Genomic DNA, 25984 nt, shown 5'->3' on the forward strand with positions numbered 1-25984 from the left:
ATTTCTGCTCAGAGGAAGACAAAACTGTCTTCACGGATGCAGACAAGCTTAGCTACCAGTTGAGGTAACTTACTTCTCTAGCACCCAACAGTACGGTGAGGATAAATATATGAAAAATTGCGTGATGAGCCAATTTCTTAGGAACTAGGGTTTCATGTGCTCAGAGGGCAGAGTAGATGCTCAGTCTTTGCAATCTCACTGCAGCATTGAGGATATAAATAAATGCCTGTACAAAGTTTGAAGGAGGCAAGCTCTTATCAGCACCAAGCATCTTTACTTCAAGTCCTTATCAACAGTGCGGTGTGGATTACATTTAGAGCAGTAAACATTTCTGTACAACAAGGCAAAGGGAAAAGTTTAAAGGCTACCCCACAGTGCCATACTGAAATAGCCCCACTGGAAACAACGGGGCTATCCAGGCAGACAGCCAGACTGACACAGCAGTCTATGAAGGCCACATTCTTGTCTTGTGCTTAGCTCATTTTAAGTGGGATCACATCCCATAACATGCCAGTCGGACATTCAAACCCCCACCCTGTCACCATGACAAACAATTTCCATGGAGCTAGCAGCAAAAACATCAAAACCAAGGGAAAAGTGCCCCATGCCCTCAGTGCAGAGCTTGACATCTCTCTCTCCACCCATCCTCAGAAGATGAAGTTAGTCCCAGTGCATGAAAACTGTTGCAGTAAGTCGAGACTTTCATTCTCTGTCACACAGATCAGCTGCCCACACAGTGCTGACAAGTTGACATGCCCAAGAGGCTGTCCACAGCACATCTTCCCGATTTCAGCAACCACTAACTGCTACATTATGCAGCAGGAGTTAGGCTGAGACCTGGGATGCTATGCTTTTCATGTTGATTAGCCTCCATTCTTCATCATGTAGCCACTGTCTTATGGTGGGTGCCTCAGCAATCAGAAACCTGCCAGGTTTGAAGCTTTCTAACCCCTTCTTAGAACACCCTAGCTGTGCATGTAACCTGCTAGGAGAGGTGCATTGCTCCCTCATAGAGAGATGTTTCCTCTGCATAGAGAAAAGATCTGTGCTATTTCACCAAGGAAAGATTGTGCCATTCCTACTCAGGGAGGAAGTGTTACTTCTCCATGAAAAGGAGTGCTGTCCTTCCACAGAGATGAAGTATCTGTTATCCTTCTGCAGAGGCTGTGGCTCTGTAGCCACCTGCTCTCATAGCCCTGGCCCTTTTTTCTTGAACTGTGATACCTCTTACTTTTAAATGCCACTTCACCATTTTCATCTCCAGTGAGCGAGGGATGGTGACGATGGTTGGTTGGAGCAAAGGCCCAGCACTTTTGCTCAGGGTTACCATTAAGCAATACAACAGCACTAAATTGTTCTTTTAAAAAAGCAAACTTGCCTGTTTTCCCACGAGAGTCTGCCACAGGGCCCTCACAGTCTTCCAACATCTGCTCCCCTTCCTATTTTCCTTATTTCCAAATCCCCTCAGCATCCCCAGCTCCAGGATCCCTACTCCCTTCTTCACATCTCTGCCTCCAACCCTTCCCCTGCCCACTTCCGTCCCAAGCCACCGTCTCAGACATGAGCGCAGGCCAAGTCTTTGCCCAAAACTCTGCAGAGTAGAGAGCATGTGCTTTGGAGAAGATGAAGTCACTATATCAGGGATAACTATCCAAGCAAAAGCTCTCTCCTCATGACACAGGTAGTATCATATACCTCATTCCCAGGGGACCCCAAATTACATCGTGTGGACCTCAGAGTCAGAACTGCCTGTCAACACTGTTTCATTACTTCATACACTAATATAACATGGAAGACCTCACACCAGCAGGCTTCCCCACAACGTCCCACAAGCACTTCTGAGCTTCAACTGCTCTTCACAGTTAGACTGCCCCAGTTGAGCAATGTGTAGTACACACCCCATATTCGGGTGAAGGGGTGTTTACTTGGAAATAGCAGTGTTGTTGCAAGCAAAGTTAGACTAATAGCTCAAGTCTTAGCAAAGATCAGGTGTCTCTTAGACTTGGGGGATCTTGTACAGCCTTAAGCCCAGCCATGGGTTTGCCAGCTAAACAGACAAGACTCTGCAAAGAGACAAGCACCGACAAAGAAAATAACCTACCTAAGTTCACATAAAAGATTCATGATGAAAACATAAATAGAAGCCAGCTCTGGCTTCCGTGTATTGCTCCAGCAACTGGAAAAACACAATTCCAGCTTCGAAAGGACCATTAAAGAAACCTAGATCTATAGCTTCACAGATCTGCATGTGTATGCTAGGGCCTTGAGCATACTAAAAGGGTTTAGTAGCTCTCACCAGCCCCACCTGGGGCCTCCACACACACCCCTGCCCATCTAAGCTCCATCCTGGGCCCTCAATGCCAGTCTGAGTCTCAGGCCAAGAGCTATGCTGTAGCTGTCTCCAGCTCTGTCACAGCTATAGCTGGTCACAGACCTCAATGACCCTGATCCATAAACTGACTTCCCAGTTTGATTTTGCCCCTTCCTTTTCACTCTGGACCTGCCTGGTGGTCACTGGGCTGTGTCTGCCACTTTAGTAGCACCTATTTTCAGTTCATCCTTTGATAAATTCAGTAAAGGTCTCATTGAAACCCTTGGGAGAACTCTCAGTGTCTTCACGGGGTTTCAGTTCAGGCCTCAGCAGCATTTCCCTGCCAAACTGCACTTGTCTTTGCATCCTATTTACTTTGAATCCAATCAAGGGACTTGCCATTTATAGGGGGCTGGGGTCTTCCTGGAAAATTCTGTCTCTACTTTTGCTGCCTCATTGTGGAGCAAATCAGCTGGGGACATGTTGGCTGTTAGTCCTGAGACCAGAAGCAGATGCTCCCTGTCCTTAACATCTGAGGGCATCTTGCTCTGAAGCCTACTTGTTTCTCTGTATGGCCCTGTCACTATTTATAAGTTTTAGGGTTTAGGGAAGTCAGATTGTTTTGCTGCATGACAAGTACTTGCATCTTTCTTGGAAGCTGGGCATTTAAGGTCTATATGGATCTGACACCTTATTTACTGTAGTAGTTCTTATATTCCATATTCACATCTACAGAGAGGCCTGAGATGACACTGCTGTTGTGTATTCACGAGTAGGAGGCAGCTGCATGAAGTTGTCGGTGCTGGAGACGCTGCATACAGTTCTCCTGCATTTACTCAGGATGTTGCCTTCCAATAGAAATGGAAAAGCTGAGACAAATCTTTCTTCTTCACATTAGCTTGAAAATCACTAAAGGCTGTAATTAGAACTAGCATTTTTTCCAAAGTCCCTTGGCAATTTAATGTATTTCTCCTGGGCAGCAGCCATTATTTGGACTAGTAGTCAACAGGCCCGCAGCCAGCTCTGCAGCAACCAGCAGAAGTCAGTGGAGTTTGGAGTGAGAACATCAAGTGTTCAGGTACTTGTCTGGTCTCTCACCACCCTGAAACTACTCAGAGGGAGTCTGTGTGCTGAGGCATAGAGGTTTAGGGATATGTGTATGTAAGGCACTCGGGCCCTCAGAAGGGCTTAGACAGTGTGGGTCACAGATCAAGGGCACCAACAGTGTCCCTTGGATGGGTGTAGGCAAATAAACAAGCATTTGCAAATACGCAGCAGGTCCCAGCTTCAATTGAGTTCCTCCTAGCGCAATTAACCTCAAAGAAAATTACCATCTGGCACACTACCATTGACAAGTTGCCAGGCTTGCGGTGTAGCCAACTGTTTAACTGAGCGTGTGGGTATTTATTGCCTGTGGGAAAGGTAAGGTGAGATGAATCTGTGGTTGAAACAACTACATTTTACTGCATGTCTGCAAAACATCTGTAAATCCATCCTCTTGTGAACACATTCATAGCTTGGAACATGCTTGTTCTGTAACACTGAATTGCAGGCTGATAAAAGGTCCTTTTTCACCATGTTTAGTGAAGCTGTGGATAACCATGGTAATCACAAGGTGGTGAACCTGTAACTGGCCCCTCTTTGTCCTAGTTATACCAATGTAAAACTGCTATGTCCCCCTCCATCTATAAAGCCAAAGGTACCATGAAAATCAGCAGGTCAGGCTGCTCAAAGGGCAAATAATTTTGCTTTCCAGTAAACCTTGCAGATATAACCTGTTCCCCAGGCTCTTCTGGCTCCTGCTAAAAGCAACTATTCCACACAGAGCTTACTGTCTCTTTGCAAATGAAGGAACAAAGCTCACGAGGACAAAACCAGTGTTTTCCTTGCCACTGGGACAGCAGTAATGATGTGCAAAGTCTTGAACACATGAAAAAATGTTTTATCGTGATGCTCAAGAGTTTTCTCTTCCTGACCTTTACCTCCCTGCCAGTGCTAGAAGGTGAATGGCACAAAGGCCTAGATTCTCAGTGGAGGTGGAGTGCTGTAACACAGTTGAGTTTGCTAGACATTACCAGAGTTCAGAGGCTGTGTAAACTGCAGGAGGAATATCCACATTAACTGATATTCCCCACAAAGCTAATACATGCCTCAGTGATATGAGGGGAATGTCTCAAGGGTCTTAATGATTTGATTTAAGCTGCTCAGTCTCACTATATGTGTTTGGAACTGGGCCTGGATAACTTGTTGCTTCAAAGACTGAGGTATCTTAGGAAGAAAGGGATGGCACGAACAGATAAAAATTCATGTAGGAAAAGGAAAACCTTGGGAGAGGAGAAGAGGAAATGACTCACAATTAGATTGTTGGAACCGCAGGATGCATGAAATCCTGACCCCCTTTGAGTCACTTTGCCATTAACTTCATGAAAACAGTTGAGTGAAGAGTTCAGTACTATAGAAAAGGGTGCACAGCTGATGTTTCTCATCCTTACTTATAGAACCCTAAACACTGTCCTTTGCCATAGTTGCCGCAGCTGACCCACAGGAGCACTCTTTACAAGTGCTGACTGTATTTTTAGCTGATCTTGCATGTGACTCAGTAGAGAGAAATGAGGAAAGACAGTCCCATGGGAATTCCCAGCTCTCTACACAGAACCATAGATCACCACAGCTGCAAGAGTCCTAGAGAAAAGGAGAAAAGGAGGCATTTCCTCTGCTCAGATGTATCAGGGGATGTGTCTGTAATTTAACAAACATCTTAATAACAACAACAATTGGGTAAAAAGGCCACTGAGCAGACATGGGCCATGGCTGTAACAGATCACACTTTCTTAGTGTACCAAAAGAGGCATATTATTCAGCCAGTTCTAGATTTTGGTCTTTCCTTGCCTAATCTGGAGGGGGGGGCGGTTATGATTTAGGTCATAAGTCCATGAAGTTCTATATTTTGTAGCAGTTGAAATCAGAGGAAGGTAAGTGCTTCCTGCACATAGCACTCCTCCATAACGTACCAGTGGTTCTCCATAAAAAGAGTATTCTGAGATAATAGGCAAAAAGTTAGGTACACCCTCAACAAAGTTTCTGGCTAGACACTTCTCTCACTTCAGGCTCAAGAGGCACCTATTTGCAGCTAATTAGCCTGAGATTCATGTATATTTAGCAATAGGAGCTGGCTAGTCTATGAAGTAGACCTTCAAGGGTTAATGACCATGTTGTTTCTAGTAAGTATATGAAAAAGAAACACTAATACGCTCAGGAGAATAAAAGCTTTCATAGTACAAGGTTAATCTGCTGACCCAAGGCACTACTCACGCAGCTCACCAAAGCCCTTCGGAGTCTTAATCTCCCTAGTTCAGCATTGTATCACTGACTGTCTGCTTTCAGCACGCAGGACCGGGCGCATTTGTGCAGTATGTGTTTATTCTGCGAGGCAAGGCAGACATTTTTCAGCAGAAGGATAATAGAAAGCCAAGAGCCAGGCTCTGTCCACAGGAATTTGTAAAGATTCAAAGGCATCTTTATTCAAGACCTCATTCAGCATAATACTAGGTATGTTTGTTAACAGCTCTCCATTTGCTACTCTAGTCACTGGGGAAGATAATTAGGAGCCATAAAAGTCATACTCCATTTTAGCTCACAGTGGAGATAATTTGATTTCATAGGGGACACAGCTTCTAAATTAAGATTTATGATCACCACTGAAAACAGATAGAAAAGTTTTGAGCAGAGAAAGGCATATATACCCCAAATGTCCTTGTTCAAAGACAGAGAATTCTGAAAGAATGACCATGGTCTGTGTTTGTCAAGGACATTTGGGCTAGTGTTGGTGGCCATGGAAAAATAAGGCTCTCAAATAACCATGCTTTCCAGAAATATCACCATGTTCCAGACAGGCAAACAAGGAGCCTGAATGAACTGATTAGAGATCCTTAACTGGCCAAGATACAAGTCCAAGCCATTGGCCTTCAGTCATTTTAGTAGAGTTACAACATCACACCATCCATACAAGTTGAAACTGCCCCATATTGGTGTCAACCTATGTGGAAAGTGTTACTTTCCACTGCCGTTAGCTTGGCTGTGGTAAGAAAGTAGAAGGTAAAGAAGTGGCCATCCAACAGACAGAAGCCAACTAACTTCTCCATATCTCATGCCTGTGGGCCAAGTCTTCAAAAGGAAGGAAACAATACTAACTCTACCAGGATTTTTCTTTTCTGCACAGATACATAAGATGAAAACTAGACTTACCTCTCCAGTGTGAGTGCAGACCTGAGATACATATGTCAAATCATTCAAAACGGAATTGAAGTCTTAATTCATCTCTGCTTCTAGTTTAGACTGATAGTATTGTGTTGAGAGAGAGAGAGTATATTTCCCCAGGCACAGTCTGCTTCTAGTTTAGACTGATAATACTTTGCTGAGAGAAAGAGGACATTCCTCCAAGCATGGTGCCCTTCTAAGCCAATTACTTGGTTCCTGAACTGGAGATGGTTTCCTTCTATCCAGCTTAGAGAATTGAAGAAGCAAAACCTTTAGGCATCAGCCTGAACCCTCCATGTCAAAGATCAACTTTAAGCATTGCAAAGTGCCCTTCAGCTTGGTATGTTGGCTCATGTTAAGGCCCCGGAAAAATGTTGGCCCCAGAAAAATGTCTGAGATTTGTGCTGAAAGATTCAGATTCTCAAATAGGACAAACTGATCTTTTTCAACAGAACTCATTGCTAAGGGTATTGCCAAGGTAATTTAAAGACAGCAGTATCTTCTCTCTGCTGTTCAGCTGGATACAATGGTCTGCTGAATGCACTTTGCTGGGAATTCTCCCTAATCTGCCTCTCTTCAAACTGCTCAGAACAGAACTGCCCAGGACAATCCTATCTGTGGCATCCTAGCTCAGTTTTGACAGCATTGACCTTTTTTACAGAGTGATGAAATCCTCTGCACTTCTTGTTCCCATCCCATTACCACTAGCATGATAATTTCTCATTGAAGGTAAATCATCTCACCTTGAGATGTCTTCAGAGGCTCCTCTCACCTCAGACGTAGAAAGCATTTTGCAGAAGAACCCATCAGGTAAGACAAAGCCTGAACCAAGCTCTCTGCCACCTTACAGCTAAGCAGTCCATAAAAAATGCAAGGACCTCACCTGTTTCAGTTTTGTTCCAACCATGGAAGCACTGCTGTCAAGCACAAAGACAACATTCTTTGGCAATGGAGGAAGATCTGTGGGGGCGAAGTAGTGCACGAAATACCCATTAAGAATCTGTGGAAGAGCAAGGAAGTCAGGAATTGAAGGCAGATCACGATGCAATGTTCCACATATAGGTTATTATGGGATATTTGGTTAGGCACACTTGATCCTGCTTTCAATGTCTGTGTCTACACTGGAGAATAAGAGTGCTCCTTGGTAACCCTCTTAATCCTAGTCCCCTGTTTATCCAGACTGAGGGAGCCTACTGGAGCTCTCCACGTCTCCTTCCATGATGGACATTGGGATTTCCTTCTAAAGGCAGTAAGGATATAACGCATGTGCCCAGGAATCAGAACCGTGACATGCATTTGGGGAACTGGCCTTGTATCCATATATATACAGCCAGTATATTGAGAAACTGAAAAGCAGATACAAAAAGAAACTCAATGAAGTAGGTACCTGTGGTTTTTAAGTCCATCTTGTGGTTGCCAACTGACTAGTTTTATTTTGGATAGTTCTTAGAAGATGGAGAAGTGGCCTTCACTTGGAAAACATTTTCAAGGACATTTGGAGCATGCAAGACAATTAAACCATCTCAGGTATAGTTAATAACACAGAAAAGATGAGTCATGTACAGCACCTGAACATCGCCAACACTCAGCTCCCTGTTGACGTCATATCTAATTATGAAGTCTCCCAAAATGCCATTTCGGGCAATCCTGGTTTGCTCGACAACACTGGGATTGAATGTAACTTTAGCTAAAGTTTTGGTATGTCCAACTACAGTAGAAGGAGGAGGAGAAACATCACCTGTTGAGATAGAACCACAATATTACAACTTTTTCCCATTGTCTTACAGATGTTTATGCATAGCACACACAGTATTACCATGGAGTCAGTTACATACTGAGATTAAAGATTCAGCTCACCAGTGATAAAATAAGAACTTAACAACCCCTCCCCTCTAATTCTAAACTGAAACCAACATTGCAATGCTATCAGGAATATAAATGTTTAGACAAAATTCCTGTGCTTATTTCTGTTTGGAGGTCACTGAACTCAAAGGCCAAATATTCTCTGTATGACTGTTAATTGCTTTCTGTAAATAAGGAACACACAACTTCAGACATGTATGTGGTATTCTTTCCAGCCAACTCTAGACATCTAGAATGCAGATCCTATACCTGAGAGCCTGCCAGTCAATGCAAGTTTGATTCATTTGACCTGTTTAAACATTTCCTCTAGGATTAGATGAATCATACTGCAGATTTCTCCCTGTTGATTATAAAGAGTTCTTGAGGTGACTTGTTCAGATGTACTGTAGACATGTGAGGTGGGATTAAACTGACTAATTGATTACTTGATCTGACAAGTGTCGGTGTGTAATGTCTGCATCTGAACAAGTCACCTTAGCTGCTTTTATGTTCAGCAGAGTTACCAGTATAGTCACTGCAATTTCAGTCCAACACTTGCTAGTGCAGTCATGCAAACTGCATCCCCAAGATGTAACTCACCCTAATCTCTGAGGGCCCTTCCTGAGTCAATGAAGAGAGATGTGCTTTTCAGAGGGCATCTCAGAGAAAGACAATAGTCTAGGCCTGAGTCACCCTGAAGGAACCTCTGCTTGTCTTGTTAGTTCTGTTCATTTTCTGAAGTTGAGGGATATGGAGATTCCTTGTCTCTTTGTGTGGCCAAAATCCCACCTCACTCTCTTTTGGTGCGCCAGCTGTTCATTCCCTCTGAACTCCATAAGGACCCTTACATGAGTCTGGACAAAGGACAGATTTGGCCTTGAACTTCCCCAGATTTTGAGGGCTTTGCCCCTTACCCTAACTAGCTATTGAAAACACCAAAATAGATTCTCAACTGATGTTCTTCTTGGGTGCTTCAACTCTCACAGTGATTATTCCAAAACTCCTCTGAGGCATGGAAGTTCTATTATATCTGCTCATGTGCTGATTAAAATTCATGGGAATGAGCTCCTTAATTATACTGGGCTGGGGGGGGGGGAAGGGGCACGTCTTAACTCTTTGCCAAAGACAGCCCATGAAGTCTGTGGTATGGCAGGGAAAAGAAAAGATGAGTGAGATTCAGTTCTGGTTTAGGTGTTCACATCTGACCTTATTTTCTAGGCTCACATGATGCTCAGTAGAGATCAGGTCAAGAGTGTCAGGGGAGATTAGGGTATGATACATCTGGCCAGACACAGGTATCTGCTTTAGGATAATTTTAATTCTGTCCTATACCCCATTAACAATGCTGATCACAATGAGAAGGTGCAGGCAGTCTTGGAAAGCTCCTCTCCAGGGGTTCCTGTAACACTGTCTATGTAACAAGGAGTGGCACTTCTCCACTTTTGTAGAGTGCTTTGAGCAGCATTAGAGGAATGCAATATGACATCTGTATGCAACACTGAACACAAACCACCTCACATCCAGATCCCACGGTGATTTCCAAAATCAGAGACCTACAATTATACACATTTAACAAGTGGGAAAACGGAGGCATGGAGTGGTTACCTAACTGACCTGACTTCCCACAGGTCAAAATCCATAGAAATGCTGGGACTAGGGTCCTTGTGGGTTTATAAAATGATTAGCCAAAGCTGTGATATTTACTCTGAAGTGCTATGTATAATCTAGATTCCTCTAGGCAATGGAATGAAAGTAAGTCTTAAATCAATAGCACTCTCGGATGTTACTTCCATGTTGATTTGGCTTTACTTCTTTAGCTGTACTGTGAGTCCATTTAATAAACAAGGCACAAGACACAGACAGTGGGATCAAATGCACGCTCAGCAAGTTTGCCAATGACACCAAGTGGTGTGGTGTGGTCTGGTGTGATCTAGTGTGGTGTGGCTGACACGCTGGAGGGAAGGGATGCCATCCAGAGGGACCTTGACAGGCTGGAGAGGTGGGCCCGTGCGAACTGCATGAAGTTCTACATGGCCAAGTGCAAGGCCCTGCACGTGGGTCGGGGCAATCCCAAGCACAACTACAGGCTGGGCGGAGAATGGATTGAGAGCAGCCCTGAGGAGAAGGACTTGGGGGTATTGATTGATGAGAAGCTCTACAGGACCCAGCAATGTGCACTTGCAGCCCAGAAAGCCAACTGTATCCTGGGCTGCATCAGAAGAGGCGTGACCAGCAGGGCGAGGGAGGGGATTCTTCCCCTCTGCTCTTATGAGACCCCACCTGGAGTACTGCATCCAGCTCTGGGGGCCCCAGTACAAGACAGACATGGAGCTGTTGGAGAGAGTCCAGAGGAGGCCACGAAGCTGATCAGAGGGCTGGAGCACTTCTCCCATGAGGACGGGCTGAGAGAGTTGGGGTTGTTCAGCCTGGAGAAGAGAAGGCTGCAGGGAGACGTAATTGCAGCCTTCCAGTATCTAAAGGGGCCTACAGGAAAGCTGGAGAGGGACTGTTTACAAGGGCAGGGAGTAATAGGACAAGGGGGAATGGCCTTAAGCTGAAGGAGAGGAGATTTAGATTAGATATTAGGAAGAAATTCTTCCCTGTGAAGGTGGTGAGGCACTGGCACAGGTTGCCCAGATAAGCTGTCGATGCCCCATCCCTGGAAGTGTTCAAGGCCAGGCTGGATGGGGCTTTGGGCAACCTGGTCTAGTGGAGGGTGTCCCTGTCGATGGCAGGGGGGTTGGAACTAGATGATCTTTGAGGTCTCTTCCAACCCAAACCATTCTAGGATTCTATGATTCTAAGACCGTACTATTGAGACAGGGAAGGACTTTCTCATAGGCCCAACCTCTACACAAATAAATTATAGTTGGAGGACCTGGCATGTGAAACAAACTCAAATCAGCAGAAGTCTTGAACTAGGAGGCTGAATGACAGTTATTACTCAATTTCAGTAAAGTCAAGAATTGCCTCTGCATTATGGCTTCTCTGACTATGCCAATTCCAATCCATCCATCCTGATGGAAATAGAGAGAGAGGTCCTAGCTAGTATATTGAAATCATTTCAGGACACTAGTGTTGGATCTTAAAGGGGGCTTATAAAACGATTACCCAGAGCTTTGACATTTATTCTAAAATCTGTGTGCAGTTCAGATTTCTCCTGGTGAAGAAAAGTCATAAATCAATAGTTCTATAAGATTTCACTTCCATCTTGATTTGTTTTTACTTTTATAGCTGCCCTTTGATCCGATGAATCAACAGATGTAATATGTTTTTAATGGACAATGCATCAGATTTGCTTGTATTGGCCTTCCTGGATTTTCCATCTGTCTTCTATCACTTCGAAAATCCCATTTAACTGCCAGTGTGTGGGAAATGCCTAGAATTCATAGAACAGACTTAACAGTTCATTTATATTTTCCGATCTATTTGAGGGTCTCACATTACTTCTCAACTGCTGAAAAGCAAGTACTGTTGTCGGTTAGGCTGTCTGGCCATATCACGTCAGAGTTAGTGAACGTGAGTTTCACACTGGAAACAGAAGCTCTCTCGTTATACCTACTGCACGTATACATCTGTGGCTGTGGCCTTTGGACTTTACTTCTGTGTTTCTCCACCATAAGTACATTGATGGGTGAGGACAATATGCTGTGCGCCACAACAGCTTGAGTTCCAGTCCTAGCATTTCTATGGACTCTGACCATCTGAAATTAGCTGAGTTCACTATTCCATGCCTCAGTTTCCCCACCTGTCAAATAGGCATAATCACATGTATCCAGTTTTGTAAAGCACTGTGGAATCTAGATGGGATCATGTGGATCACATTGCATCCCTCTATTACCCTCAAAAAACTCTTTGGAGGTGAGAAATGTCATCCCCTGTAACACAGACAGTGCTTTAGGAACCCCTGGAGAGGAGGTTTCCAAGGCTGCCTCACATTGTCGGTAACAGGAATAGCTGGGGAGGCTCTCCCATCTTCTTCATAGTCACTCATCTCTCATCTCCAGAATGGAGATGAGAACCAAAAAATGGTCTTATAGAGAAGATACAAAATCTTTTTTTTTCCCCTGTTATAATAGAAATCAGGTCTGGAAGGCAGGTTATCTAATCCATCACATGTTCCCAGACTGAATCCCTTCCTACTTGATTTTATGACATTGTCTGGAAACAGTCAAGACCTGTAGTAATGGAAACTCAGTACCTGCCCTTGCCAGTCTTTTCCAGAGCTGCACTTTTTCACTGTCAGACACTTTCAATGTCTAATTTACATTTTTATTTCTGGACTATAAACCCATGACTTCTTGTCCTTTCTGTTATTGACACAGAAAGCACAGTATTCTTTTCCTCCTTGCAGCAGCCTTTTACATATTTGAATACAGTAACTAGTGTCTTCCCCCAGGTTTCTTTCTTAGACAGCACTTGATATCTGGATCACAATTACTCTCCTCTGTTTATTGGCCCAGTCCTTCTCAAACAAGTGACTGAGAGGAAAATCTATCAGATATTGCAGAGTACAGAGCATAGATAAGCTCCAAAGACTTGAATTGGTCTGTGCTCACACTGAGGTAGTTAATAAGGCCTTTAGACAAACTTTCCACCAAATTCAGCTAGAGAAGCAAACAGAGCAGGAAAAAGCATTTTTCCTATGCAACTATAGTCCTCATATGATGAACATTTAAACCTAAATTATTTTGGAGACTGGCAGAGTCAGGATTAGAGCTCAAATGCAAAGTTCATCCTCTGCTAACATGTGGGAGCATCTAGACAACTGTGGTAAGAAATAAAAACCTTTCTGAGACCTATGACTTTGAAGAGAGATAGTTATTCTCCAGCAGCTTAGTATCTCCCTGCCCAAGTCCATGATTAGTTCTCACACTGCTGCACTGGAGGAAAATGATGAGGACAGTCATCCCTGGGGATGTAAGACATCACTCAGAAAATGGCTCCATTCTGAGGTCACCAGAGAAGGCCAGGACCATTGGCCTCAATGTCTCCTGTTTTGGAGCTTGTATGTGACAGAAGACAACACCTGCAACATGCCAAAAGGTCACTTTCCAAAACTCACATGCTTAATATCTTCCTTTGGGAAAAATACAACTCCCAGATGGAGCTGTGTGCACAGGAGTCACTGATAAAGGAAATATCCTGGGAAGACCTGTCATCACATTGTCTCTGCTCCGTATTCAGAGAGGATGTACGCAGGACTTTCTAAGAGCCTCTATCTATAGCAAAGCACATCTTGACTTCACATAAATCACTGGAAATTTCTGGAACCAAGTCCAATCTTTGTATCTTGGGCCCTTACAGTCAAAAAACAGGCAGAATTGGACTCTTAACTGCTTCTGCTCCTACTGCTGCGATTTCTGTGCTGGTTTATAAATGAGGAGAAAAAGCATTCTTCACTCTTTCTCATAAAAGAACATCTTCTGCCTATAGGTCTTTAAGTTTTGTCTGTTCATCACAGACTGTATGGGTACAAGCAGTTTGGCTGCAGTCAAAAATGCATGTCCTGAATGACCATTAAACAGAGAAATTGTTTTTTCCACTATGCTTCCTGCATGGTTGTCCTGGTTTTAGCTGAGAGGGTTGATTTTCTTCATAGTAGCTAGTGTGGGGATATGTTTTGGATTTGTGCTGGAGACAGTGTTGATAATATAGAGATGTTTTTGTTCTATGGACTTATTGTTGAGCAGTGCTTACACAGGGCCAAGGCCTTTTCTGCTTCTTGCACTGCCCTGCCAGCGGGATGGCTGGGGGTGCACAAGAAGTTGGGAGGAGACACAGACAGGACAGGTGACCCAAACTGACCAAAGGGATATTCCATACCATATGACGTCATGCTCAGTTTATAAGGAGCTTGGGGGAAGAGAAGGGGGGGGCGGCAGCGTTCGGAGCGATGGCGTTTGTCTTCCCAAGTAACCGTTACGTGTGATGGAGCCCTGCTTTCCTGGAGATGGCTGAGCACCTGCCTGCCCATGGGAAGTGGTGAATGAATTCCTTGCTTTGCTTTGCTTGTGCGCGCGGCTTTTGCTTTACCTATTAAAATGTCTTTATCTCAACCCACGAGTTTTCTCACTTTAACTTTTCCAATTCTCTCCCCCATCCCGATGGGGGGGGGGGAGCGAGTGAGCGGCTGTGTGGTGCTTAGCTGCCAGCTGGGGTAAAACCACGACAATGGTACATTGGCATAGCATGTAGAAAGCACCACATATGTAAGAGGATTGGTCCATGAAATAAAGGCAGATCAGCCATTCCTCCACTTTTGGTCATCTAAACTATTATTATTTATTTCATTAGTTTTGCTAACAGCATTTATTGCCACAACAGATTGGCATTTCAGTTATGAACATCAGTCACTGCTGGTGCTCATCATCTGGAACTGTGGATGACTCCAAAGCCAAACATATTTAATTTTCAACTTAATTTGCCTATCCTACACTGGATCTTCAGGACCTGTACTCAGAAAAAGAATATAGTTTCTTATCCAGGTCAGTCAGAGTCAAAAGTATCTAAATTACTTGTGAAGCTACAACCCATCCTCACCAATGACTTCAGGTTGGTGGCATTTTGGACATTTAACTCATGACTTGATGTCACAATACAATTTTCATCCAATACTCTCATGCTAATTTATTAATACTTATCAAAATCTCACATTTTATCATTAACCATGAATACTATAGACATCTTTGTAGACATAGGAAATTGAGGAAGAGAGTTTTCATGACATATTCAAACTCCAACCAGTCAGGCAGTACCATTTTCCAGTGTGCAGGCCTCCATTCCTTATTTGGTCATTATTTTAAGTCATGACCTCTCATTTGGGGCAGCACAGGTAGCACGGTATGGCAGCATCTGGTCTGGCATCCTTTGCTAGCTGCTTATTTACTACATTGCTACCGTGCCCTCCAGTCAATGATACTGAAGAGTTTTAAGCCACAAGAGTCCAAGAACAGGCCTGACGTTGTCTTTTTCTTGGTTTGCTCCCAGTTCGCAGACTGTCTGCCAAGCAGCCACTCTTCAAATTGATTTGCAATTCACCTGTCTTTCACTTAAAAACACATAGCTTTCCCTGGAGGTCTCACTGGATGTGCGGATCTCAAGCTCTTGGGTCTTTAGGTGTCATATGAGCAAGAAGGTTTTGCAGGGAGGATCTGATGACTCAGATGTTTTGCTTTTTGGGTCAAGTGTGAGAGATAACAACTGGCTGGAATATAGTGGATTTCCAAGTGAAATGCTCCTTGCCTTGGCCTTTCCGCCCTAAGAGTATTGTTGTGGTTTCTATTTGTGTTTAGGATGACAGGAAGTTCCTGTTGTCTGCTCCAAGTTTGATTGATCTTGTTGGCCAGAAGCAGTCACAAACAATAAATCCCTCCTATCCAAAACAAGCTGTCCTTCTCTGCGACCTATATTAGACCTTTCCGAGACCCTCTGCAAATTCTTTTTTTTTTTTTTTTTGGTCTGGCTGCTAGTAATGTCCCAATCTCCTCATCTTGCTTTAGATCAGAAAGAAGCTCAGCAAACCTACTGAATTCACTAACTCTATACACTCATCTGAGTGGCACACACCTGAGTACCAATGAAGACTTCATCCAGCAGAGACACAACCCACTCCTGACTGCCCATGATGGACCCCAAAAGTGGGTTTGGCATTTCAATTACTTCCATAGCAGTCATTTCACCACAGCAAACAGGTTTCACCAACTGTATAGGGCAATTCCAGATAGAAAGGGTCTGTAATTGAATTCTGAGCAAGGATAAAGCACAGGGAATCTGAGTTTCAGTTGCTTTATCCACCCTGAAATGGGACATCTATTTTATATACATTTCACTGGCTAGGAAGGATTATGGAACCTTAGAGCTTGGGCTCATTTTTATATGAGCTGTTTTAAATCTGAAGCACAGTGCCAAGAATGATCAGTGCTCACTGATTGCCATTTGGAGAGCAAGTTGCGGAAGTTTTCCCTGTATGTCATTTACATGTAGGAATTTCCACACTGCATTAGACCAACAGTATCTCTGCTCTGCTTAGTCTGTCTCTAACCTTGATCAGTGCCAGATGTTTTGCAGGAAAGTATATACCACAATGTACTATGATACTCCCTGATAGGTTTAGAAGGTTTCCTGTCCCTCCTGACAAGGGGCAGAGCACATTTATCACACAGTGCATGGATGTACGACAGAGAGACTAATTAGTTGTATAAGGCTTGACCTGAAGCTAGTCCAAGTCACTGAGAGCATTAATTTCAATGTGATTTGGATGAAATCAGTGGGATCACACTGAGCAATCAGTTTAACTCCATGTTCACATGATTTAGGATCTTTACCTGGCAGACATGAACAGCTCCACTGACTTTGCTAGCACTATGTCACTTGGAGTAACTGAGGATCAAGTCCCACAAGACTCCACATCCTGCTTCCACCTCTGATTCACCCTCTTTTTTTTTTGCTGAGAGATTTTTGTCAACATGTAGTAATCACAGTATCTTGTGCTCCTCACTGTTAGTTTACACTAGAAAAATTACCTTTACGCTGTCTGAGCAGTGAGCAAGGACAGTTGGGGGTAAGAGTAGATACTTGGACTGCATTTAGTGCTTTGGCAAAACATGGATTTTCCTCTTGGAATTTCCCATGTTCTAAAATGCAGGATTTCCTATCTGTCTTGGCATGGATGGATGGAAAAAACAATTCATTTAAAATAAACAGTTCCCAGGAGATGTGCAGCCAGGGAAGAGCCTGATCAGATGCTGAGCACAAGGCCTGAAGGCCTGGTTCAAAGCTCATAAAGACAATAGCAAAACAAAAAAAATCCTATTGTGTTGAAAGGGATCAGCTATATACTCATTAAGCTTCAAAGTTCTCACATACTTATCCACAGATACCACGTAGACATAGTAATCTATAGAAAATAGAACAAAAGCCATCAGCCTTTATGATAAGACTAAATTCTCTCCTCAGAGTTCATAATCCTGGCATCCCTCTCACATTGCAGCCATTATACCAGCTTTCATGAACCTGGAGACTGCCCTGCAAGTGAATGAGAGATCTCTAAATAGGAACTGCTGATGGCCTGCAATGCTTAGAGACTTGTTCGTCACCAAATGCAGCCACCTCTGGGGTGGAATGAACCTGTCATACAGTGAGTGCAGCAAGAGTTAAGAAGGGAAAGTGAAAAATGTGTCTTTCTAAATAAAGCCATAGTTGGAATTTGCCAGAATAATTTATGCCTCATGAGCTGCTAGCATTCATTTTTCTTGTTTTCTTCATGACATGTCCTCTAGTTTCTAATATAGTCTTGATCCTAGACAATGCTGCTTTTATACAACCTTGGGGTTTTGTTTAATGCCTCGTTTGGAGCAGAGGGATAGTGAATGCAACACCAGTCCTCACAATTATCCAAGATTGCCTTGGAGAACTCCCAACACTGCAAGTCCAGTTCCTGAGAAGTGATTAAGGCCCAAGAAGTAACAGAACCATGGGTCATAAAATCTCTCCTTACCTTCAACTTTCCCATTGCCTTTATGCTTGCTGTTTCGGAGAGGAGGCACTTCCAGTGAAACTATGCCTGAGTTCTCCAGGATGTTCACCTCCACTCGTAACCTCCCCACCAGCTGCTGAGGCCGGATGCTGAGTGTATACTCATATTTTCCCAGTCGCCTTTGCAAAAGCTCTTCATAATGCAGTAGGAACTTGGCCTGCATCTTGCGAGGAATGAAGACAGAAGCTTTGAATGTCTCATAGCCATTCTCCCTGGAAGGAAAATCCAAAGACACCTTCATACCCCATACACATCACACACCACCTCCTCCAGTGAATGATGAATCTGGATTTTGTTAATCCAATAAAAGTATTTCCTATGATTGAATATGTGAAACCAGCAAGAAAGAAAACATCATAATGCTTCACAAAGCATTGGGCCCGTAGGAGGTTTCCACAGGAGGAAAAGTCTTAAAAGACGAGATGACTTCTTACAGAGTAGACTGTGACAGACACACATAACACACATAGCAGGGCCAGAGGAAGGGCTGTCTCTTGGTTTCTTACACAGAGGATTTGTAAGACCTGTATTTAATTCTTGACTTTGTCACTGCTGACTCATTGCAATATCTTAAGCAAGGTACAAACGAATTCCTCTTCTCTAATATTAGCTGTTTATATATAACAGGAATGGAAACTCTTAATGCCATGTAGGGGTAACTTCAGAACTCACTGATGTGAGACTTCAGTGATGCCCACAATTCAGTGAGTATTGAAAAGAATTTGAGACTTTGATTTCTCTAACACATATTAAAAATATTTTTTTTTTATGCTAGCCTGTAGGACAGTTAGAATGACATCTCTGGGTCGTACCAGTGGTCTAACAATGACAGGTAGTGATCACCTACAGAAGAAGATGCAAAAGGGCATGACAAGAGAAATGTAGTGCTTCGAGAGAAATACAGAACTCTTTCAGGTTCTGCCAGTCTGTGTCTGGATCCTTTGCTAAAGGTTCCTGATGGATTTTTCCTACCAAAAATTCATCTAGTCACTTTCTGAACCCTCACTAGGTTTATTATTCACAATTTCTAGTGGCAAGAAACACAATTTATGTAAAGAATACCTTATTTTGGCCATTTAGAACCTGACATCTGATCATTTAATTAAATTTTCTCTATTTTTTCTATGAAAAGACAGACAATAAAAAATACTTATTCTCCTTCCACATACCACTCATGAGTTTAGATCTCTGTCAGACCTCTCCTTCACCACAGTTCATCATCTTTCTGATCTGAAAATCATGGTCTATTTAGCTGTTCTTGATCATGTGTTCATGTTGGAACAGTGCTACTATCCCAGAAAATAATGCAGGATTTTCCAGAGCAGCAAAATTCATTCAATGGTACATAGCTTTGAGAGCTATTCAGGTGAAATTAGAAGGGGGAAAATACCCCATAGTGCTGCTGAAGAAGTGCATTCAGGTGAACATATAAGTTTTAAGATTTTTAAAGACATGAGACTTTCTTCCTGTGTAAGCATGACTGCAAAAGGCTACCTGTGGTTCTACCACTGACTAACGTTGTATTCTTAAAGTTGCAACTCATTGAATTTCTGTGTGCCTTAATTTTCCTGCCTGTTATTCAGGAGATAACAAGATTTATTTCCCTCTCAAGGACATCCTGGAGCATCTTGGAAGTGAAAATGTTGTGTAACAGGGGTAGAAAAGGCCACATGCAATTTTACGTGACTTGGAGTACGGGAATGACACCAGGCAATATGGATAACATTCTATTTAGTTCTTTCTTCCTATGAATCTGTGGATGGGTATGCCAAAGCAGCCGAAATAAAGATGGGAGGAGAGTATGTCACTTCCCAGAACCCAGCCAAATGCACAACACTTACCTTCCATTTGTGGGGCTCGGAGGTTTCTTTTGTCTTGCTTTGTCATCACTGCTATGTTTCTTTTCTTTCCCTGTGACCTCTCCATAATAAGTCTTGTTGCCGATGCTCCTATAGAGACCAGAGATGTCAGCATGATCACTCTGCACCCTTATACAGTGACAGCTGTACATCTTGCTGTAGAAGGGTTCACGGACTGTGCAAATGCAAATAGGCTTAGTGTGCTGCTGGTGTAACTCTCCTAGAGTCCACTCAAGTCACTGAGACAGAAGTCAACTTAGAAGTTCCCTGGCTGGTTATACCAGCAGAGTATATTTTTAGTCCAGCAGTTTACCTCTCTAAAATGCCAGTTCAGTAGGTAATCTCCAAAGTATAAGGTCGCAAACCAGAAAGTAAACCAATTACCAAGAATCCCAACCAGCACTTTTTTGATCTGGTCTCAGATCCACTATTTGTGTCAATACACATGGCAATATTCAGGATGACTGCTTTCAATTAGCTGCCTCCCTAACTAAAATACTTCTCCCTGGGAATGAGTTACAGGGTGTGCTGCGATAGAGTTAACTTTCTTCATAGTAGCTAGTATGGGGTATGTTTTGGATTTGTGCTGAAAACAGTTTTGATAATATAGAGGTTTTAGTTACTGCTGAGCAGTGCTTACACAGAGCCAAGGCCTTTTCTGCTTTTCACACTACCCCACCAGTGAGTAGGCTGGGGGTGCACAAGGAGTCGGGAGGGGACACAGCCAGGACAGCTGACCCCAACTGACCAAAGGGATATTCCATACCATATGATGTCATGCTCAGCAGATAAAGCTGGGGGAAGAAGAAGGAAAAGGGGCATATTTGGAGTGATGGCGTTTGTCTTCCTAAGCAATCCTTATGCATGATGGAGCCCTGCTTTCCTGGAGCTGGCTTAACACCTGCCTGCCCATGGGAAGTGGTGAACGAATTCCTCATTTTGCTTTGCTTGTGTGCACAGTTTTTGCTTTACTTATTAAACTGTCTTTATCTCAACCTATGAGTTTTCTTATTTTAGTCTTCTGATTCTCTTCCCCCATCCAGCCATGGGGGGAATCAGCGAGTGGCTGTGTGGGGATTAGTTGCCCACTGGAGTTAAACTACAACACAGGGCCATGGATTCCATAAGGAAAGAGCCCTTAACATACATTTTGGCTGGCCAATGGCAAAAGACTGTTTTTCTCCCCATTCAGTCCAAATGGAAGTCTTTCTAAAAGAGCTGGTCCCCTGTCTGCTATGGTCAGGTCTGAAGTTGTGGCCCCAATATCTACCCATATGGGGGAATCTGACCATGACCAAACTGAATGTGGTTTTGGAACCAAGAGCTTAATTTATTCCTTAGTGAGTCATTTCAGTAGGAGCTTGGTTGCCTTCTACCTGCTCTGTTATCCACAGAGAATGACTAGCACCTCCAGCAGCAAGTGAACCCATCTGCTACTTGGAGTTGACTCTCCTCCTCCATTGACAGTATGGAGAACTTGGAACAACAAGGAGCTGCTTAGGCACCACAGTCAGTTAGGCAAGATAACTATCGTGTGCCAGTGTTGCTGAAACTTTAATTGGAAAGGTTTCTGAGGGTTAGGAGAGATTTTTTGGTCCAAATCAAAGAGAGAAGAGAAGAAGTTGTTAAGAGACACTCAGATGGGAAATAGAATAATTTTCTTCCCCATGTACACTGAGGACTTGAATCTTAGCATCTTGTCATCCAGGGACTTGCTCTGTGCTTTGGGGCCATGACCACTCTCAGATGGACTATATTATATGTGTGCTTTATTTTTCCCAAAGAAATGCAAAAAGGACTTCATAAGTCCTACTGCAGATCAGCCAGTTTTTGAAATCTCAGAGAGCTATCTATGGGATGGGAGAACTATTGTCCGCCCAGCTGTCAGCATTACTTACATGGTAAAGTTGGAGATGAAGGCTGCAGCTGGGATCTGCATTTCAAACACACCTTCACGTGCCTCAGATCCACTGTTCACCATTGTGCACGACACTGTGGTGAAAGCATACCGAGAAATGATGGTGGATTTCACAGTGAATTCAGACATCCGAGGCCTGGTTTCCTGTAGGTTATAAAAGGTTACCTATTAACACTGACAGCTAGATAAATCACCCCTTCAGTGCTTCAGTGGCTTTAATACTTAAAATGCTCAAGGAAATAGCCACCCTATCAGTATTAGACTCCTCTATGAAAAACAGTCAACAGCAGGCAAGGTGGGCTTGCCCTCAAAATTTCAGGTGAACTGCAAAAAGTAAACCAGGAACATGGTACTGCCTTTGTTCACGCACAGGAGCAAAGGCCACAATCACTCTCCAATGCTTGGGAAGGGTTCAGGAAGAATCAGAGCTCTGATAATACCAGCCTTTATGTTGTGAAACACACTGACTAAATCTACCTGTATCCTAAATTGCACCCTTCAGCTCTGGCTGTGTGAGAGGATCAGGATTAGTCCCTTCTGGCCTGGGAAGAGAAGCCATATTTATGTTCCCATAGGGTCCAGAACTGATGTCAGAGAAACTGCCTTGTGGACTGAGCACAAGAGAGGATATAAGACCTCTTGAAAGACTGAGATCACTGTGTATGAAGCAGCATCTTCAAATTCACACAATCAGATCTATAAGTTATGTAAATAGAAGAAACTGCTGTCAATGGAGTAGGTTGAGTCCTCCTCTGCCGAGAATCCATCCGGGATGTCTCAGCCAATGGATGGAAGAGGCTTAATAAGAAACACTGACACTGTGACGTCTCAGGCAAAATATTTTAAGCCTTTTAGCCCACACTGGATTCTTTCCAGCAGAGAAGCAGCAGGGACTGCAATGAATGACACATGGTGTAGCAATGGAAGCTCAAAGCCAATTCCTGCTTCTTGGGAATGTGTTTTTTTGCACAAGTCCTGGGTTGGAGCATTTCTCCAGTCTAATGTGATTTTTTGACAGCAACATCTCCATGGAGCTCAACGGTTTTCTTCCTGGAAGACTTCAGTGTATTTAACCATAAGCAGTCCATGTAAAAAAAAAAAATCTGTATGTTGCTTTAAACAGTCAAAGACCGAACCCTCAAAAGCAGAAGGAAGCTAAAGAGAAAAATACATTGCAAATACAGAGCAACTTTACTATGACAAATAAACTGAGACTCTTCCTATTGAGGTTGATAAAAAGTCACAGCCACAAAAGATTGTGAAGAGAAGAACACGTTCTTCAGCTGTACTTTCAGGCTTTTTTTCTGAACAAAAATAATTTTGACAATTCACTTAACAAAGGGAGCAAGTGTTTGTATAAGTATGAAACAAGAACATTTCTGTAGTAGCTGATGGCATCAGAAGCAGTATTATTACCGAGCACCCAACTAACCAAGCTGCTGGGCTAGTGAATTCCAGGCAAATGAACCTAATTGTGATAGATATCTTTAACAGCTGGAGAATGTGTGATATGCTCTGTGTCCACAATCGTCCTGCTTAGCGCAGGCTCAGCTCACATGGAGCACAATGGCAAGAAATTAGCACTTTTTGGGTATGATTCATCTCACTGATTTCAGACAGCTCAGTGAGATGGATCTAGACTAGAACACATCTGCTCAGATCTAATATCCCCCCTTTAGGCCACTAGTGGCTTTTACTCAATCACTGTTGATTAGAACCAGGCCTTGCTGTTCTTAGGACCTTTCCCGATTCATAGGCATGGCTCTCCAGTCTTATCCTGAAGGTGGAGAGAATGGGGAGTTTTGATCAGAAGTAGTGTTATAGGAACATTTCCAGATATAATGTTTCATTCAGTCTTCCATACCACTAATTTCCTGTGGCATAGCAAGAGATATAGAGGATTTAACAACAGAAGTAAAATAAAGAATCTGAAACTACAGCAAATTCTTTGGTTCCAGATCTTCTGCATCCACTCCCATGTTCTGCATTTCATCATAAGCTGTGGGTTCAAACACAGTTGACAGCTCAACAGCAAAAGAGGATCAAGCTCTTTGCCTTTTTTGCCTTTTACTTGAGTTACAAGTGGTTCTGCAGTGAGATCTGACACTGAGTCTAACAATGTGAATGCAGTGATGGATTCATCTGAAGTTAGAAATTCTTAGGAATATGACAAAGGACATGGACTCGCTCTTGTTATGACAAGAACCTAAGAATGGCTGTATTGGGTGAGAACAAAAGCAATTCTAACCCTATAGCCTATCACTGGCAGGGATTAATAGTACCTGGTCAGAGAAGACTGTAAAATCAGCCCAACCTGCACTGATACTACCCAGAAATATTCTCTCAATTTTCAGATTTCCCAATTTGTGGCTGAAGGAACTCCTGAACAAGGATGGCATTTTTGTGCTTAGTAAACCTCCGTGGATTTTTCTTCTATGACTTTACACAGCTGCTTTTTGAATCCATGTAAACTTTTAGCATCTGCAACAACTTGTAGCAAGGAGTTCCACAGCTTAATGATATTTTATACGTGGAACCACATCGCTCTGAATCTACTATTTGCTGGCTTCAACTGATCTCTGTCATATCTCTCTATCCCACTGAACAAGCTCCAGCTCTGATATCCTCACAGACTGAGGAACGGCAAAAACAAATGAACAAAAAAAGACATTCAACACTTCTCCCTCTTCCTGGTGGTTAGGAGTTGCTGCTGGAGAAAGCAAGCACTGAACAAGGGCATCATGTACAACTGAGGATGAAAGAACTGATTCATCTTCCCATCCCTGGAAGGGATCTGCCATTCCTTGTATATAGAAAATATAAACGATGGGGGCAGAGGCAGTTTCCAAACAGGTTGCTAGGTCAGGCTTGGCAGGCAGCCCAAGTTCCACTCAACGATTCTTGTGCGTTCCCTGGAGCTCTTGCACAATCCGTCAGTGCCTGATGCTCTGACTTACAGCTGCGCAAATGCCTGTTTGTTTTCTCCATTTTTTATTAAGGCCTTCAGAAGATGAGAGGCACCACAAAGGAAAAAACAAAACAAAACATTTGTTTAATATTATTATTGCTGTGATTTATTATCCCTATTAAAAAGAAAACTAGGGAATGCCAAGGTGACAGATTAGCACGCTGCTATGTGGCAGGTTGGCTGGATGCTTTATGAAGGTGTCCTGGTTATTAAGATGAACTGGGAGCTGAATTTTTCTTGCCAAACAAATGATTTTATGCTTGTTTACATCAAATGTTTGGAAAGACAGAAAAGAGCTGAAGATCAATTAAATACACTCCATGTTTTTACCTTTATCAGTTGTTTTCATCAAAACAAATTGACCGTATCTCAGATTAGAAGTAAGAAACTGGTAATAAGACTGAGAGCTGCTCTCCTGTATGCTGCTGATTCAAATCTGTCAAAGATCAAAGGGACCAGAAGCTATTGACATCATGTGATGGCTGCTCAGTGTGTGAAATGAGTTCCTCCAGTTCTCAACTGGGAAGCCCCCATCCCTCAGAAAAGCCAGAAAAATAACTGGCCATGAACAGTAATTTCACTGGCTGCCTCTTTAGCCAAAGTTTTGATTTAAGCCATGCAAGTCTCAGTGCAGAAATATAGCCAGATCTCACAGATTTGCTGTACATCTCACAATTACAGGTTTCCATCTTAAAGTATGGCTCCCATGCCAAAAGAAGGCTTCCTTGTTTTTTTCCATCCTTCAGTAAATTTTAGCCTCTGCATCAACAGAGAACAACAGACATCTTCAAATTTCAAAGCAAACTCACCCTTTCTCTTCAAATTCAATGAGATTTCATCAGGCTTATGTTCACTGCATGGTTGAGGTTTGTCACATTGGATGTTCTCTCTCCAAATCTGGGGTTGAGCAGATGTATTGGGAAGTATTATAAGAACCTGTACCTGTCGCATTGATCAAAATGAAGATTTTTTTACCTAGAATCTCACCCTACCATCATCCACTGACATAGTTCATTCCTGGGCACAGGGATGCACACACACATTTATGCATAGAGCAAATGTAATTCCCATGAGGTAAAATAAAGACACAGTGTGATACATACCAGCCTCTGCAAAAATTTGGCCTGTCTTGGAACACGGCGTGCAACCTGCAAAGAGTTAAGGGAGTTAGTGGAGCCTAGTCAACTTACAGAAGACATGTCACTTGTTTAAATCCAGACATGGGTTTGTGTGACTGATCACCCATGGTCAGGTTCAAATGTTCCTCTGGTTAAAATTAAAACCTAAATCT

At 43.0% G+C, this 25984-nt stretch overlaps 1 protein-coding gene across 1 annotated transcript in view; it reads right to left on the reverse strand.

Annotated features, from left to right (window-relative positions):
* Positions 1 to 25984, reverse strand: part of ITIH5 (inter-alpha-trypsin inhibitor heavy chain 5) — a 54090-nt gene that overhangs the window by 23480 nt on the left and 4626 nt on the right. Inside the window, exons 2-7 of the mRNA XM_054808011.1 lie at positions 25797 to 25841; positions 21706 to 21869; positions 19790 to 19897; positions 17910 to 18160; positions 8137 to 8306; positions 7452 to 7568 (exon numbers count right to left, since the gene is read on the reverse strand). Of these exons, the coding sequence (XP_054663986.1) occupies positions 7452 to 7568; positions 8137 to 8306; positions 17910 to 18160; positions 19790 to 19897; positions 21706 to 21869; positions 25797 to 25841 (855 nt within the window). The remainder of the gene's footprint in view (positions 1 to 7451; positions 7569 to 8136; positions 8307 to 17909; positions 18161 to 19789; positions 19898 to 21705; positions 21870 to 25796; positions 25842 to 25984) is intronic.

Source organism: Grus americana, chromosome 1 (assembly GCF_028858705.1).
Source record: "Grus americana isolate bGruAme1 chromosome 1, bGruAme1.mat, whole genome shotgun sequence".
Lineage (NCBI taxonomy): Eukaryota > Metazoa > Chordata > Aves > Gruiformes > Gruidae > Grus > Grus americana.